This window comes from Sinocyclocheilus rhinocerous, unplaced genomic scaffold, assembly GCF_001515625.1.
Source record: "Sinocyclocheilus rhinocerous isolate Xijiao unplaced genomic scaffold, SAMN03320098_v1.1 scaffold3311, whole genome shotgun sequence".
NCBI lineage: Eukaryota > Metazoa > Chordata > Actinopteri > Cypriniformes > Cyprinidae > Sinocyclocheilus > Sinocyclocheilus rhinocerous.
The window spans coordinates 160880-178596 of NW_015647447.1; the positions used below are offsets into that span (position 1 = coordinate 160880).

The 17717-nt window shown below is 37.9% G+C and overlaps 1 protein-coding gene across 1 annotated transcript in view; it reads right to left on the reverse strand.

The window, feature by feature from the left end:
• Window positions 1-17717, reverse strand: part of LOC107709147 (ephrin type-A receptor 5-like) — a 129042-nt gene that overhangs the window by 77104 nt on the left and 34221 nt on the right. Inside the window, exon 4 of the mRNA XM_016513559.1 lies at window positions 9113-9776. Within this exon, the coding sequence (XP_016369045.1) occupies window positions 9113-9776 (664 nt within the window). The remainder of the gene's footprint in view (window positions 1-9112; window positions 9777-17717) is intronic.

Sequence of the window (17717 nt, forward strand, 5' to 3'; positions counted from 1 at the left end):
GTCTTCTTTGAAGCTCCCTATGAAATAACAAGAGAGAAAATACTGTCAAGTTCAACAGTATAATGAATAAATATTAACATCAAAACTGATACTTTAACCTGTTAACTTGCGTACCCATATTTTAATCTCTTTAACCTATAGTTGCGCCGGCGCCAATGAAGTCATGCAGTTAACGCGCTTCTAATTCAGTATTAATGTGCACCCAGAACGACCGCAGATGAGGCATTAAGTGCATGGCACTGCGACCAACTTTACATTTTACATGAGTTTAATGGGGTTGCTCAGGTTTTCTAGATCAGTTTTAATAGTGTAATAGATTTGAACAAAGAAATCAGTTGCTACACAAAGGCAGTATTGGCCATGACTTGATTGCAAATACAAATACAAAAATTAGACGAGTAAAGAAAACACGGTACTTATATTTAAATAAAAGGGTGATTATTTTAATATGAAAACAGGAAACCGCTGTTAACAGGTTAATGTAACATTTCCGAATATTACGGTTATCGTCAATAACGGTATATCGCGACACCCCTAACGGGTATGTAAACAGCGATAGCTTCTCAGTGTGTTTGAATAAGGCAACACATGAGCTTGATTTGCATTTGACTGCAACTCCAAAATAACCTCCAAAGACCTTGCATTTCTTTAGTGTCAATGCAGACCTAGTTTGCTCCAAGAACAACCTACATAGCACACTTCAGTCTGCTCAGATCAATGTTCACCCACACATAATCACATCAGAAACGCTTATCCCACACACAACTGCCATCTGAGTTTAATGGGGTTGCTCAGGTTTTCTAGATCAGTTTTAATAGTGTAATAGATTTGAACAAAGAAATCAGTTGCTACACAAAGGCAGTATTGGCCATGACTTGATTGCAAATACAACAAGAACAACCTACATAGCACACTTCAGTCTGCTCAGATCAATGTTCACCCACACATAATCACATCAGAAACGCTTATCCCACACACAACTGCCATCTAAAAATAATACGAATCAAACCATGGACATGTTAGACACGTCTGACCTGTGAAAACCTGCAACCGTGAAACTCGGCGACGACTGTGAAGTAACTGTAGAACGGTGGTGTGCAGGAGGAAATGCTGAATTAAACACAACCCGGGCGGCTTCACGCACAGCAGTGAGTGTGGACGGCTCAGGCTGTGGCATTTTCACTTGTGTGTGTGAAGCTAGGCTTCTTTCGCCAGCGGGGCCCACAGACGGGGTGAGAAGACTTTCTGGATGAAGCTGTCATTTCCTGACTCTCAAGAAGAGCCGACGTACCGCTTTCAGAGCGACATCTCTGCACTGCAGTCTGCAGCAGGGGGTGAAATCACAGGTAGAACGGCTTACAAATGAGCCCATCAAAAATCCTATTAAATTCTCATACTGACGGCACAGGAAAATGTAGTCAATCACTATAAAATTACCATCCTACTGAAGTAGCAAGCCGTTTATGAACAGTGCACTGAAATAAATCAATCACTAATTCGGTTTTTATACTTCTATGGTATTACATGCCACGAATGATTGTGAAATTGTCAGCTGATATGAAAAATATGAAGAATAATTCATCCAAAATAGAAAAGTATTTTATGATTCACTTGCCATGAGGCCATTTAAAACACTTACTTTCCTCCATAAAACACAAAAGACGTTTAGTAGAATGTTCATGCTACTCTTTACCATTTAACACAAATATACATATAAAACGACCTAAGGCTGTCAAGCTCCAAAAATGATAAAAAACAGATAAATAAAATGATAAAACATGCCTTGTCTACTAAATATTATTCTACGTATACTCTCTGAATACGTCTTGAATAATATTCACACTACAGAACATTCACACTGCATACAAGGACAGTTTATACTGATTATGGATTTCAAGTTAAAATGCTTAATACATATTGACATATAATCAAATTCGCAATATGGCTTATTGCAATTATCAAAACGCAAAGACTGTGATTTAATTAAACGTATGCACGGCATGTTAAACTAAACATTTAAAAAATGTATAAAAAATTAAATTAACGTTAAACGTTTGAAAATGAAGTGAGCAAGTAAATATTGTTTTAATTTTAAAGTTGTACTATAAAATGATTATGAAATGTATTACATTCTCAAGTAGTATTATTACAACAGTAGCCTAATATGTATTTTATATAATTTAATATTATTATGTAACATTGTTTTTTTTTTTTTTATAATAATCACAATACAATTCACAATCATATTTATTTTATTGCCATATTGAATAAGTCATAAACAGTGGGAATGTTGCCTATGATAATTGGAAAATTATTTTATTAAAGGTAAAAAAAGGTATTTTATTTTATTTTGTTTTGTTTTGTTTTGTTTTGTTTTGTTTTGATGATAAGAGTGCCTCCAACAAAGTAATATTTTAATATTTTAACCTATATAATACAATAATACAAGTTTTCATTTTTGGGCAAGCTATTCCTTCAAAAATCTGTAACAACTTATTAATACGTTTTCTTATTGCCAGACACACAGTGGAAATAACACCCTCCACATTTCACTGAAACCCAGCCAGTTCTGCTCTCCCGATGCTGTTAGCATGATGTGCTTTCCAAAATATCTTTGTCTTTGGCACATTTCCACAGTAGCTCAGTCCCTTGGTATGTAGCGAGTGATCGGATCGAGTTTGACATCTGCAGCAGTAACGGCTGACAGGAATGAAAATAGAGGGAGATCATTGGAGATCCAGCTCTTTCAGAAAGCTTCCGGCCCGGAGAGCCGACTCAATCCCACAGAGAGCCGAACGCCGTCCCATCCACACTCCTGTACTTCACTCACACCTCCACAGGCCTGGCAGGACAGCCTTTGCCAATTAGTTTGTTATGTCCACCGCTGTTCATTGGTATGAGACATGCAAATTAACTCATACAACTCATTCTCAGTTCAGCCGTGTGTGATATGGCTACATGGAGACATCCGATTCCTTTCCCTTCCATCTCCAATGCTTTATTAATATGTTGTCTGACATGCATTGAGGATTTTAAGAGGACATGGCAACCAATCTTCCCTCTAAGCTTTGCGCGCGCGGCCGTGCAGAAGAAATAATGTGCCGCGCACATGCAAAAATGAGTTGGGAAAGTCATTTGATTGTATTCTAGTAAAAACAAAAGAAATGAAATGCTCGGTTAAACCACTATAGAGCTGGTGTCGCTATAGAGTTAGAACCGGTGAATGCGGTTTACAGGTTTCATAGAAAGAGAATGATGTGCGCCAAATGAGTCACTGTAGAAACCGAATAGTACTTCAATGGTTGTAGACGAAATAGCTCAACACAAGAGCCAATGCAAACGCAAAGACGTGAAATAAAACGTCATCGTGTTTTAAAGAAGAGTGGCTTGATTAAGTGCTGGAAATAGCTGAGGATGGACACAGAACGGTAACATTTACAGTCACACACAGACATTTTTTTGAAAATATTTCACTTGCAGATCTCAGTTTAAATGCTTCAGTTTGTTTGGATATTATAATATATTATGTTAGGCCTATATTATAAACCTAATAAATAATTGACCTTGTTTTTTTAATGGAGTCACTTATGCTCATAAAGGCTGAATTTGTTTGATCAAAAATACAGAAAAAAACAAAACTGTAATATTGTGAAAGGCTATTGCAATTTCTATTATTGGTTTCCCATTTTAATATACTTTCAAATATAATGTATTCCCGGTGAGGCAAAGCTGAATTTTCAGCATCATTACTCCAGTCTTCAGTGTCACATGATCCTTCAGAAATCATTCTAATATGCTGATTTATTATCAGTGTTGAAACTGTTGTGCTGCTTAATATGATTTTTTTTGGGGACCTTTTTTCTTTGATTAGGCTAATAAAAAGTAAAAAAAGAACAGCATTTATTCAAAATAGAAATATTTTCTAACAATATAAGTCTTTACTATCACTTTTTAACCATTTAACACATCCTTGCTGAATAAAAGTATTAATTAAAAAAAAAAAAGTTAGAAACAATTTACTGACCCCAAACTTTTGAATAGTAGTGTATATTGAAACACAAAATTTCTATTTTGAATAAACACTGTTCTTTTTTACTTTTTATTTATCAAAGAATCCTAAAAAAATATCACAGGTCCCAAAAAAATATTAAGCAGCACAACTGTTTCCAACATTGATTATAAATTAGCATATTAGAATGATTTCTGAAGGATCATGTGACACTGGAAATTCAGATTTGCTTCACAAGAATAAATTATATTTTAAAGTGTATTAAAATAGAACACTTTTATTTTAAATTGCAATCATATTTCACAATATTATTTTGTGAAATAATATTCAGTATTTTTTTATCAAATAGATACAGACTTGATGAGCCTAAGAAACTTTTTTTTTTCTTTTTTTTTTTTACTGATCTCAAACTTTTGAACGACAGTGTATTATACTGTAAACGTATTTTCTCAGGTAACCTAAAATGTACATCATTTAGTTACATCAAGGGTCAAATCAAATATAAATTGCACATTAAAGTTAAAAGTTACACACTTGTTTGTGTACGCGCTCTACAGGTCTGATATAAAGAATGTTTTTGCTCAGGTGGCCGAAATGTCCGGCCCAATAGAGAAAAGTTTTGCTCAGCAAGAAAAAAAAATAAAATAGAGGGAACATTGATTGCAATATTACATTACACCAAGATTCTGGATTTCATTTAAACACTTTAGGTCTAGGTATATATGTATAAGAATCTATTAGAATTGAATTAATATGATTTAAGTTAGTGTTAAATAGTGATTTATTATTCTAGATGAGTCAATTTTTTTACATTAATCAGAAAAAGGTGGTATAGACACTGCAGTCAGATGAAATGAACTGCTCATAGTCTATGAGAGCAAAAATACAAAGACTATAGTATGATGCATTGTTGAAGAAACAATTAGCAGCTATCCTGTTTCCTGAAAATGCAGAAACTTTGTCGTTCAGATCTGTTAGAACCGTTGTTAATGATGTCAGGCAGGTGGTGGAGTGATAACTTCTGCTAATGAATCAGCTCAAGATCAAATTTAGGTCAGATCATTGCTGTAAATATCAGCGTTGCTATTTTTGTTCTGATATTAAGCTTTATTAGCACAGGTTTCCTTACATGGCTCCGTGGTTCCCTGTGGTATATTGCTATTAAAGTCCACATGTCACATTACACAAGAAACTGCTTCTAACCGCTTTAGAGCTGTAGTTACAAGTATTCATTGGAGCTATGGATTCGGGAAACACCAAATAGTTGAATTTACAGTATGTTGGTAATAATGTAACTTATAACCATAATTGGCTAATGGTGCTTTTGAGCTCCCCTGATTGGCTTAATACACAACTTTCATAAGTATGTTTTCTGTAACTATAGATTCATCATATGATTCCTTTTTTTTATGCTGGTCTATAATGTTGGTTATCGATTATCTCTATAACATTAACCCCTAAATATATATATATTTTTTTTTAATGGGCGCTTACTGTACATGTTGGTCAGACATCCTGTCTAAGTGGGTGGGGGGGGGAGGGGAATAAGACACAATGTAGACGACACTTCATGGCAAAAGTCAAAAGTCTGGCAACGTGAGACAAAATGAGTCCTACATTTATAACGGCAAAAGGATGCTTGACTCTATAATAGTCACATGAGCATTATTATCACTGAACAACTATGAGCGCAAAGGCATGTTCTCACCAAGAACAATAAATAAAACTACAAAGCTGTGAAAAATGTTTTACATTTAAAGGTGCAGTCACATTTAACACTGTTGGTGAATATTTCTGCAGGTTTAATTTGGAAACCACATTATCTGCACACAATTTCTCTGCACAGGTTTGGAAGTGATCGTAACATTTTTGACAACAGACAATCAACCTTTTTTTTGTCCTCGAAATTTCACTAATGTGACCACAACCAAAGAGAAGAGCAGACACTACAACATTAAAGCTAATGGCATAGAGGAACGATAAAACTGGAATCATTTTCAGAGCGTTTTCAGATCGTCCGTTGATGTGAAGGCTAACATAGTTATCCCTACAGTTGGCGTTCTTGGTGTGAACGAGCCTTAAGGCCTTTCCTGCTGGGTAATTGCACAAGCTGTCGTCGTTGAACTCATAAGATCTATTCTATTCTAATTGCAAGAGGTACAAACTCTCATCTAAGCCATCAGCATCTGCATTATTTCTATTCTACTCTGATAAAATGTCCTATTTATTTGACAAACTGAATGTATTCAGCGTGTCTCCCTAAAGAGCACTTTCCTCTTTATCTCAGGTGACTGTCATGTTTACATTAATTTTATAATTGTCTGCATGAAACATTTGAATAGAAACAGCGCTGCACACCCAAACACAGCTCCGGTGCTCATTGTACCATTTTGCCCACTGAATTGCAGCCTGTCCTCCAGACAAAAGCCCTGAAAGCGTTTCCGACACTTTGTCGCCTGGTCTGCTTGGAAACCTGGCCAACTGCACAAACCAACTCCCTGTAAAGCTTACATTGCAGAGGCACCGGACATTCCCTCAGGACAGCTCGATGGGAATTAATTCGCACAGAAATATCACACTGCGCTCAAAAAGAACCCTTATCGCAAAGCGCCAACTCTGGCAGCAGACAAAGGAAGCAATCTGAGGAGAGGAGGAGGAGGATGAAGGCACCGTTTCATTCACAGGACACACTGCCCTCCTCCACCGCTGGAGCGTGGACCCCTCGGTCACTTCCTGTCTCCTCTATCCAAACCATCATTATATCCTCTGGGCTCCAGTGGTGTGGATGGGGGTTGGGTAAAGCCATCAAAACTAACATATGAACGACAGAGAAAACGGCACCTCATTTATGACTGATAGGGTAATGATTAAAAGGTAAACTAATTCAAAATTAAAATGTTGTTACTATTTAACCATGTTGTTCTAAATCTTAAAAATCAAGAAGAATCTTAGGTGGCTCTTTTCTATATAACAACAGTTCATAGTGCTTATGCAAGCTCCCCCAAAACAACAACAACAAGTATTAATGTATTTTAATCAATGCAAAGTGCATTATATTACAAGTCTTGAAAAGTCATATAATAGGTCTATCAAAGGAACAGCTTGAAATATAAGTTATTTACTAATAAAGATAAATCCAAAGCTGATTAAGCCAGAACCTAACTAAAGAATAACTGCCCTCTGAAATTTCAGTTTCTGAGATGAAACAAGACACCACTAAGTAAGATGTGCTAACCATGTGTTAGCATTTCAGGAAGGATGGTGCAGAAAGCAAAAGCATAGTTCACAGGGAATGAAAATCTAGAATTTAGTACAATTGACGATCAAAGACTGTGGTGCCTACAGAACCCAAAGTCAGATTGCAAAATAGTTTTACCATCTTTACCTGATGCTTCCGAGGAAAAACAAAAAGAATAAAGTCTTTAGAGTAGCACTAGATTTGAGGGCAACAAGAGCATCGGTTTGCACAGCATCTAAATGTAAGAGGACTGCTACTAAAGAGAAAAGAAATGGACAGGCTAATAGTGTCAAATCGTTAAGTCAGTTAGCCGTGTGATTGGTTTTTGAGGAGATATTGTGGATTTTTTGTTTGTTTGTATTAATTTTATGCACATTTTACTTGTTGTTATTGATTGTTCATACTCGTACTGCCATTATATAAGTCATATAATGGATATTGTAAAGATACTGACATCAGCCATTCAAAATCCCATCAATGATGTATACTAACGGCTATAAAAACCCTATAACAACTATTAATTTGAAGCCATTTGGCATCAACAAATCAAATCAAGACTAATTTCTTCCATAATCTATCTTTGAATGATTAATACATTTTCTGTTATTTTATTTTTATTGTATTTATTTATTCCAATTTACTCAATTTTCCAGTTTTTTTTATTTAATGTTGTTATTCATTCATTCATTTAAGCAAGCAGCTCTTGTGTTGATGTATTGCAGTACATCAGTCAAATTTGAGTTTTCTTTGTCATTGCAGCCTGACAACAATAATTTTGCATAGACACAAAGAATGGCAATAATTTATATATAAAAAATAAATGTTTACTGAGAGACTAATACAAACTGAACCATTACGGTTTGATTTTGGTGGAGTTTCCTAGAACAAACTGAGCCCACCTACAGTATCTAAAACAAAACTTCCCTGTCAAACCTTGAAAACATTTCCTTTTCAGAAGTTAATATTTGCGAGGCACAAACATTTTGCACACAATTCACATGACTTTCAGACTCTCTGAATGCAAGTCTGTTGCAGTGTAAATAGTGTTATTTAAAACAATAAACTCTACAATATCCGACATGAAGTGGGCTGCCATCCAGTTAGATTCATTGTATTGTTTAATCTGCCTATCATTCTTATACTTTCTGACAGCTGTTACACTACCAAACCACTTCTACCATTTCCTCCATGATTAACGCCGCCTCTCAGCACTGAGTCACGTAAATCCGTCTAACCATCGTGAGAAAGTATCTTAAAGGGGTCATATGATGTTGCTAAAAACATTATTTTGTGTATTTGGTGTAATGAAATGTGTTTATGCGGTTTAAGGTTCAAAAAACACATTATTTTCCACATACTGTACATTATTGTTTCTCCTCTATGCCCCACCTTTCTGAAACGCGTCGATTTTTACAAAGCTCATTGGTCTGAAAAGCGAGGTGTGCTCTGATTGGCCAGCTATCCAGTGCATTGTGATTGGCCGAATACCTCAAGCTTGTGACGGAAATGTTACGCCCCTTACCATACTGTGATGCCCTGTGAGGCCTAGAGTGAGGAACGGCGGGCGGGCTTGAGAACGGCGCGGCTGGCGGATTCGACGAAGGACGAGTGCACTAAGTACCTTAAATATGCACACAACCATTATAAACATCTCAAATATAAACTCTGTCTGCCATAATACATGAAAAATGCAAACCGTAAAATTACTAGATTGTGAAATGAATGTCACAGTCTGCCCACGCCACACAAAGAGGTCAGGTTCTCATCAGCGTGTGTGACATTCAGAGATGCAGTTCAAGGGGATACGTCACACGTGTGGCATCGGCAGCGCTCGCATTTGCATAATAATGAAGATGTTCACCAACCTTGACAGGAGCCATTAACTTCCTCATGGCCCGCCTGGCACATGCACCTCCCAATGGGCACCAGCCACTCCCCCTCTGCGCTGCAATGCATTCTGGGAAGTTCATCAGCCACCGAGTTGTTGACGCAGGTCCCTGACACCTCCAGAAGCTGGGAGGAATCTGCCCCAGTTATAGTATCCGGGAAGAGGGCCAAATTCCTGACCACAAAAGGACACTTTTTGTAGAAGACACGGACAGACACGAGCGCGATGCACGCGCCCAGGTCTTGGAAAGCCAGGTAGAAGCCTTTCTTGGTCAATGGACCCAGATCCCGAACTTCCGTGTTCAGCTTCAAGACTCTGTCTCCGAGATCAAGCTCTGTGAAGCTCTCGTCGGCCGCGATGGTGTCGATCTTCGTGTATTGGCTTTCCCGAATATTTCTCCTCTCCTCGTCGTTGGTTTCGTAATAGTAGACGTTGAAAGTCTCTTTGCACGTGCCCAGACCTCCGGGGAGACTGTTGCAGTCCCGCAGAGTGAACTTGAACTCCACGAACACTCTCTGGGCACCTTGGTTTAATATGAGATTCGTCTGCAACCAGTTGTTCTGGTTGTGCTCCATCACCTTACACACCTGGTACGTGTGGATGGGCGCGTAGTTCTCGTCCACCTCTCCGATTTCTTCCCACTAAAAAAACAAAGAAACAAAGATAAAAAAAATTAAATTTTTTATTCATTTTTTTATGCCTTTTGTTTGAGAGGACAGTTCAAGGCCGCATTCACACTGCAGTTCTTGATACCCAATTCTGATTTGTTGATTATATACTTTTTTTTTTTTCTGACGACCAGCTTACATATTTTTTTTTAAAGTGACCCCTATACGATATCTGCATTTGCACTATACACTTGGCGAAACAACCCAGGGTGGATGTACTGACAAGTTGCCAGGTCTGGGAAATAAAACCAGCCTAATTGCTATTCAAAACTAGCTCAATCGCATTTTTCATGGTTTCCCGTCCTGTGGAGCTCCCTCTACGTCGAAATAGCAGGGTTAGATCACTTTAACCCACGGCGACAGTGTAAAAGTAGCCCAATTCCGGGGGAAAACTGCAGACTTGGCAACACTGCCTAGAAAAACGCCCACCTACGTTGACATCATTTGCTACCGTCGCTTTTTCAATGACATACAACTCACATTCAAGGGAATATCCGATCTGTCCGCTTACATGTTAGACGCTAATGCACATATTCAGATTTATTCATATCATATTTATCTCCACACATGAATATGTACTGTAAATGGGGCCAAAAAGAGGACCACAAGTTGGGACTCAAACTGTAGTCAGTCAAAGTGCTGTTCCACTATCTGTCGGAACACTTTCCACAAGGCCATGGCTCTGACAAAAACACTTCTGATTGAACCTCTGTGTAGAAGAGTAGTGGTTCCCAGCCCTAGACCTGATGTACCCCAAACTTTTTGTATGTTTCCCAAATCAAACTCTTCTGAATCTACTTATTAGCTCATTAGTAGAGACATCGTTTCAACTAAAAACAGAAAACTTTTTATGCATTTTGGCCATTCATTTACACAATAATGGTATTTTGGGAGCCTGAAAATACAAACTTTTGGTTTTAAAGTGCAAGTTTTTGAAAACAATGCCGTTATTGTCTTTGCGTAAACTACAACAAAAAACATGAATTTGTGAAAACGGTGACGTCATGCGAATGCGTATCTTCTATAGGTTCGTGCACAGACGTGTAGATTTACTTTACAAAGTGAGATTGCCACCTACTGGCCTGGCATGAATATAAAAGTATCGTCTACACACAAAACTTTAAAAACTGAAAAACGTTTCCATTTTTAGTACAAACATTGTCATGTAATTGTACCCCAAGACCTGAAATGGGTGTGTCAGATAAGAGTAGTTTCGCGTAGCCAGACCTTCAGACTGACAGAAAAAGTTCTGGGAACCTTGGCTGCTTTGAATGGCCAAGGCCCACCCAAGAGGTCATACGACTGACAGGTAAAGCAACCAATCACGTTTCGTTTTGTGCTGCATGGAAATGTCCCCGCAAAAACTGACCGGTGTGTTAAACTCTTGGACATATTTTAAAGAGTCTATGCCACAAACTTTAAATATTTCACATACTTTTGAAAATGTAGTGTTTAGTTGATCCTGATAAGCGCTCAATGTCACAGTTGTAAACACAACGGCTTTCTTCTTCCATAAGGGGGTTTGGCATCATGGCATCCAGGCAGAATGTTAAAGCACGCTACACACACAGTGTTTCCAATTTTGTGTGCCGTATGCATCAGATATTCAGCTAACGGTCCGTGGGTGTGACATCTGAGGCTGAGACTAGATAAAAATTACATTCAAAATGTCTACTGCTGGGAGTACTCCATGCAGGACCAGGGTTGGGAACCACCGTAGAAGTGGACAGTGGCCCTGTCCCAAATACAGGTCCACATTTAGGTGAAGTAATGACTGTCAGACAGTGCGTGCTTGGCAGAGGGGTGCATTGAGGGCACACTTTTATTATGCTCGCTAAGGGTGCGCTCACCCATCTGAATCATGAAATGACAAATGTTACACCCTGTGGTCTAGTGGACTTCATGGACATGTCATTTGGGTCAAGTACAGTCTGGGAATTATATATGAAAATTATATATTCAGTGGCTGATGCAATATTAGTGGAACTGGGTGTTTCTGCAACTACGAGCGCTTTTGGTGCTGTGGACTAATCCTGAAAACTCACTTTTATATCCTGATTAGTTAACTTAATTTATCTGAAGGATCGGAAAGGTGATTTTTTTTTTTTTTTTTTTTGATAAGATTCTGGGATCGAAATGACATTTGTGCAAACAAATGTTTTTGTAATCATGTTAAAGACCATTTTATAACTAGCATTTTTTTGTGTATATTAAATACATCAAATTAAATACGTTCACAACTTTTGTAAAAAATTACACCTTTATTGGAATTTAAAATGTCCTATTTTATTCACACAATTTCTGTTTACCTTGATTGTCTACATCACACATCACATGAAGTTGAAGTTTTCCTCACATATAACATGTTTCATTCATGTATAATTATAATTAAAAATAATTAATCTCAAATAATTGTAATTTTCTAATAAAATAAATTATTTTATCAAATAATTACAGGCTGCATGGGTGAGCATAAGAGACTTATGTTTGAAAATGCTTTTTTTTTCAGGAAAGGTCTTACTCTGAGACAAGTGTAAAACAATAAAATCTATACATATAAGACATGTTAATAGTAGAAAGTCTTGGTAGAGGAAAAACACACACACACACAACCATAAACATTCTGCCAGTAAAATTCCATTAAACACTATCCGCATGTTGGGGAATTTTCTGCATGTGTACTGTAACATAATAGTACGACAACCCTTAAAGCACATTGTGGCACATTCACACTCCACAACTGCCACATCTAACAAAATATGCCTGTATGCTTTGCTGTCCACAGAGATGCTCAATAACAATACATCAGGTGGCAGAGTGATTGGAAAAACAATCTGCCAGCTATAATCTACGCAGTCAGGAAGCTTGTAACATGGCAGTTAACAAAGCAAGACCTCAGAATGCAACCCGAGGGCCCAAGCGGCCCTTCAGCGCTCTTCAAAGGCACAGTCAATGACCAGAGAGACCCTCCCGAGGCCTCATATTACCTCTGCCTGACGCTCTCTGAATGTGAGCGATTGTGAGCTGTGTGGACAGTAGAAGAACTGAAGTCGGGACCGCGGGGAGTCATTCAGTGTGTGCTAACAGTCTGAGTCTTGCAGTTCACACACTGAAAATGCATTGCCTATATGACTTAAGGTGTAGTCACCCTGCACTTTTCATTCCAATGACTTTCATTCATATGCATGCGAATGCAGGAGACCGGAAACGCAAGCTCATGCAAAGTTGTTTCGCATTTTGCTAAGCTCTAAAGTTCAGGACTAAAGTTCAGAACTTTGACCTGTGAATTCGTATCATGTGAAACCATGTGACCAATAGAAGATCGATACATCACAGTGTGACCTCGTAGTTTAATTAAAAGAACAGTCAAGTGGAGTAGACTGTATGTTTGTACATTTTGGATTTATTATTATCTGTCATGTGTTGAATTTTTTAAAGAGAAACTGTTTTATGAACCATTCAACCTTTAGTCAAGTATGAATTCTCTGAAATGGGTTCAAAGTCATTCTGCAACTAAGAAACCTATGGATTGCATCTTTTCTTTGCATTGTGCCCACTAACATATAATATTGTCATGAAATTATTTATATACACTCTTTTGTATCTTTCATAAAATTCCAACATGAGTTTCAAAGTCACAGCTTAAGCACATCTCATTTGAAAAACTGAACCATAAATTAATTTCCCTGTGCCATTACCGCTCTTCCCTTTTCTCTTCCTCAAGTTCAGCAATCAAAGAACATTCACGGCACATTTAAATGTAATTCCAATCAGCCAAACGTCCATATTACCATATGAATTTTACTCGAGGTGATCATATATAGCAAATGGCCCTGTGGCGATGCAGAAAAGTGTGTGTCATAGATTTCTCCAATATGAGTCAGCCACGATCTGGTAAATTGCATTGGCAAAGCTGCAATTTAGGGAAAGCCGCCATTTGAAATAAAAATGGGCCTGTGCGAATTTGGATCATGCAGATATCCAAGGGCGTTTGGATATTCGTTTCAACCTCTCATGTGAAAATACATTACTAATACCAGGCACTCTGGGACGACAACATTTCTGACACATGGATGAAGACGAATAGATAATTCAAAAAGGCTTTCATTACAAACACCACATTGAGAAGGGATATTGCACGAGGATGGGTGTCACATCTGTGTAGTGATAACATGAATCATATCAAGCCAAAGATTGAAATGGCACACCTGGACATCAGCCTGGTATATTTGTTGCTAGTGCATGCTAATGCAGACCATTTATTAAAAAATCTGAGGATCCATAACCCATTGTTTGTTACATACAGCATGAATCTGAAAATGAGTTCCTTGTGACTGATTTGGAATATACAAATAGCAAACCTCACACGAAGACTCAACTCATTGTTTTCAACAGTGTTTGAGTTAGCATGTTGCTAAGCTAACAGCAATTCTCCAAACAGCATGAAAACACATACGTCTTAAGAAACATAATATATCTGTAACTACACTGAACTATTTTTAACAATATGTTTCAATACTGAATGAAATATGTGTTTGTTTATAAGCAACACTATACACCATCTTGGACTTGCACTATATAACATTAGGGTGACCATACGTGCCATTTTCCCAGGACGCGTCCTGGCCAGGATTTCTATATTGCCTAAAATATCTAGGTTTTGGCTTTGTATGCGTGTGCAGACCGATCGGTGTATGACATCAAAGTACCATACAGACGGTTATGCTTTCGAAACGCTCTCGAGGTACTTTGATGTCAAACACTGATCGGTCTGAGCCGCACTGCTTTTAAGTCGAACACACCTAATATGTACGCGTAATTGCATCGCTTTGACCGTAGATCCCACCTTCTCACATGCCATGATTGGTCCATTATGTACAATGCTTGCATGTTATTGGTCAAACTACTTTTCGATCATTACCTTCAGCAAGCATGAAAACAGGAAAACAAAGCCAAAACAAATCCTGGCCAGGATGCGTCCTGGGAAAATAGCACGTATGGTCACCCTATATAACATCTTGTTTTAATATAGATTGTTGTGATGCATTATGGGAATACCTTGTCTATGAAGGATACATACAATGCAGTCTTAAAATTTGGTTAAAAAAACCCTCAATATTTAACCTATGTTTTAAAGTTCTCTGGTCAAAGTATGTTTTTATTGAATGGAAATTGGTGGCATTAAGAAATAAAAAAAGAAGAAAAAAGGAGAAAAAAAAAGTTCGGCAAAAGGCGGGATCGAACCCGGGTCGATCGCTTCACTACCTGTGTTTCATGAAAAAAAGTCTGGGCTGACATGAAAGTGAAGGTGGCATTCCATTTTTTTGTGTTAAATTTAAAGGGATACTTCGTCCAGAAAATGAAAATTGTCATATTTTACCATTTACCCTCATGTTATCCCAAATCCATAAGACTTTGCTTCATCTTCAAAACCCAAATGAAGATATTTTTAATCAAACCTGATAGATTTCTTTCCCTACATTGAAAGTCTAGGTAACCAAAACTTTCAAAAAGTCATTGTAAAGGTAATCCATATAAATCTAATGATTTAATCCAAATCTTCTAAAGAGACATAATGACTTTATACAGTTTGATAAACAGGTTTAATTTCATATTTTATTTACATACTGTATAAACACTAATCAATAAAGAGCACATCAAGAATGAGATTCAAAACGGAGATTCAAATGCGCTTCCATGCCATGCACAAAAAAATCGTATTAGCTTGTTTTTAAAAATACCAGAAGATGAACAAATGTCTTTTGTGTTTGGAAGGACATTACAATGGGTAACTAATGGCATAATTGTCATATTTGGGTGGACTATCCCTTTAACAACAGCAGTCAGCGGTGTCCATATACAGGATATACTATTATGTGTCAGAAATAGTCTAACAAACCATATAAATAATAACCATACCATTTATTTTTCTCTTTGCTTGTTCACTTGTCAGGCCTTTCCGCATACAAATTTCTGTGAACCATCATCATTCAAACTCTCTTTCCTACCGTACCCTACTGAGACCTTCTCCATTTTCTCATTCTCTCCGTCTAAATCCTTCCCTCTGCTATACCGGCACACTTATTTACCAATGCTTTCTGCCCCTAAAACCCTCAATTCTCCCAGTGTGAGTTAGCGTGTGCTATAAGCATGCATTTACCGATAAACCCAAGTTCCCAGAGCACTTCCTCCTCAGCTTATTACCAGCGCTGCACCGCAGAGAACATGCAAGTACGACCCACTGCCTTTCAAAAAATAACCCGTCATTACCCACCAATCACCATCACCCAGCCATCCCTGTCATTGCCGCCCAGGGTCCACAGAGGGCGGAGCCGAACATGACTGACAGGCAGGGTTGAAAACAGCTCCCTGCTATGATTCTGGCTGAATGTCTTTGTGTGAGAGTGTGGTGGGACATGTGAATGTGACTTTTCAGGGTGGGTGGAGCCCACGTCAATGAGTTTTTCCCCTTCGGTAAGAGACAGCGGTGTGAGCCAGAGGTGCCCTAGGCCTGCACAAAGCCCGGATTTAGCTGAGCTCCTGTAAACTGCTTCGTTGACTTGGCAAATCTGGCCTGCTCTGACAGCGGTTAAAGCAGCATGAAGCCAGGGTTGAAAACAAACAAACCGGGGAGAAAAGATAATCACTCATACTAATCCTCAGGTGGTTTAGGTTTCTCTTCATATGCTAAAACCCCAAATAGCTGTTAACCAATACCTAGATACATTAAGAGGGTTTATCCGCCATATTTCACATTTGCAGTGTAAGTGACCGGCTTTACTGAGTCTCTTGAAACTGCTGAGCTGTTGCTAAATCTCACACTCCAGACGCTCTGTTGAATTCATATGATTGTGAGTGTAGTCGACTCTAACAGCATAACAAACATCCCAAGCCTCCCGGAAACCAGCATCTCCTCCCTAACTCACATAATTAATCCGAAATGTCCTGGGAATTTTCCAACGTTTACAACCTTTATTAAAAAAAAAAAAAAAGAATTATGTAACTCTTTCATTTCACGTGGGAACTCTCTCTCTAACTGCAGTTTGCATGGTGATGTACACAATACTTTCAGTAGACATGCACCGCATCACTTTTCTTGACAAATAAATGTTACATTTCTTTCTTTCTTTCTTTCTTTCTTTCTTTCTTTATTTTTGTATTTGTGCTATGGTAGAAAATGGTAATGATTCAGTACAATGGTACATATCAAGGTATTACCATCTGATATGCTGGCGTTTTGTGATGTACCTGCCAGTACAGATTGCTGATTGTAGATCCAAAAGCCTTTGAGTCTTCAAAAACCAGCATTTGACCCAATTGCGTTACCGACATAAATCATGCAAACACGAATTTAAACTGTTGTTATTTAACAGCTCCGTTCCAAAATCTAGTGAGCTGCCTACTTAGCATTTTAGGGAACACTTTTATGCTACTATATCTTCTAAAACACTTGCGGAGAAGGCAATCCCAGAATGATCTAAAAGAAGATAGTAGTGTGTAGCCAAACAATCACTGGTCCCTGTTGAGTTCCATAGCATTTTGTCCATATTATGGAAGTCAATGGGGGCCAACAACTGTTTGGCTGCACACATTCTTCAAAATATGTTCTCCTATGTCTCACAGAAGAAAGACATTCATGCAGATTTGGATCAACAAGAGGGTGAGTAAATGATGGGAGAAACTTCATTTTGGGGTGAACTGTCATTTTAAGTGAAAATGTTGATTGAGAAAAGTTGATTAAACTGTCTTTGTTTATATATTTTCTTGAGTAAAATAAAGTCTGTGGTAAAACTTGACGATACTTTTACAATTCGTTCTACAACACACGCAAAGTTTCTAATAAGTTACTGGATAAGACCGTTTGCGGTTCTAATGTGTTCATTTTACGCTGTAGAATAAAATGTCAGAGTATTG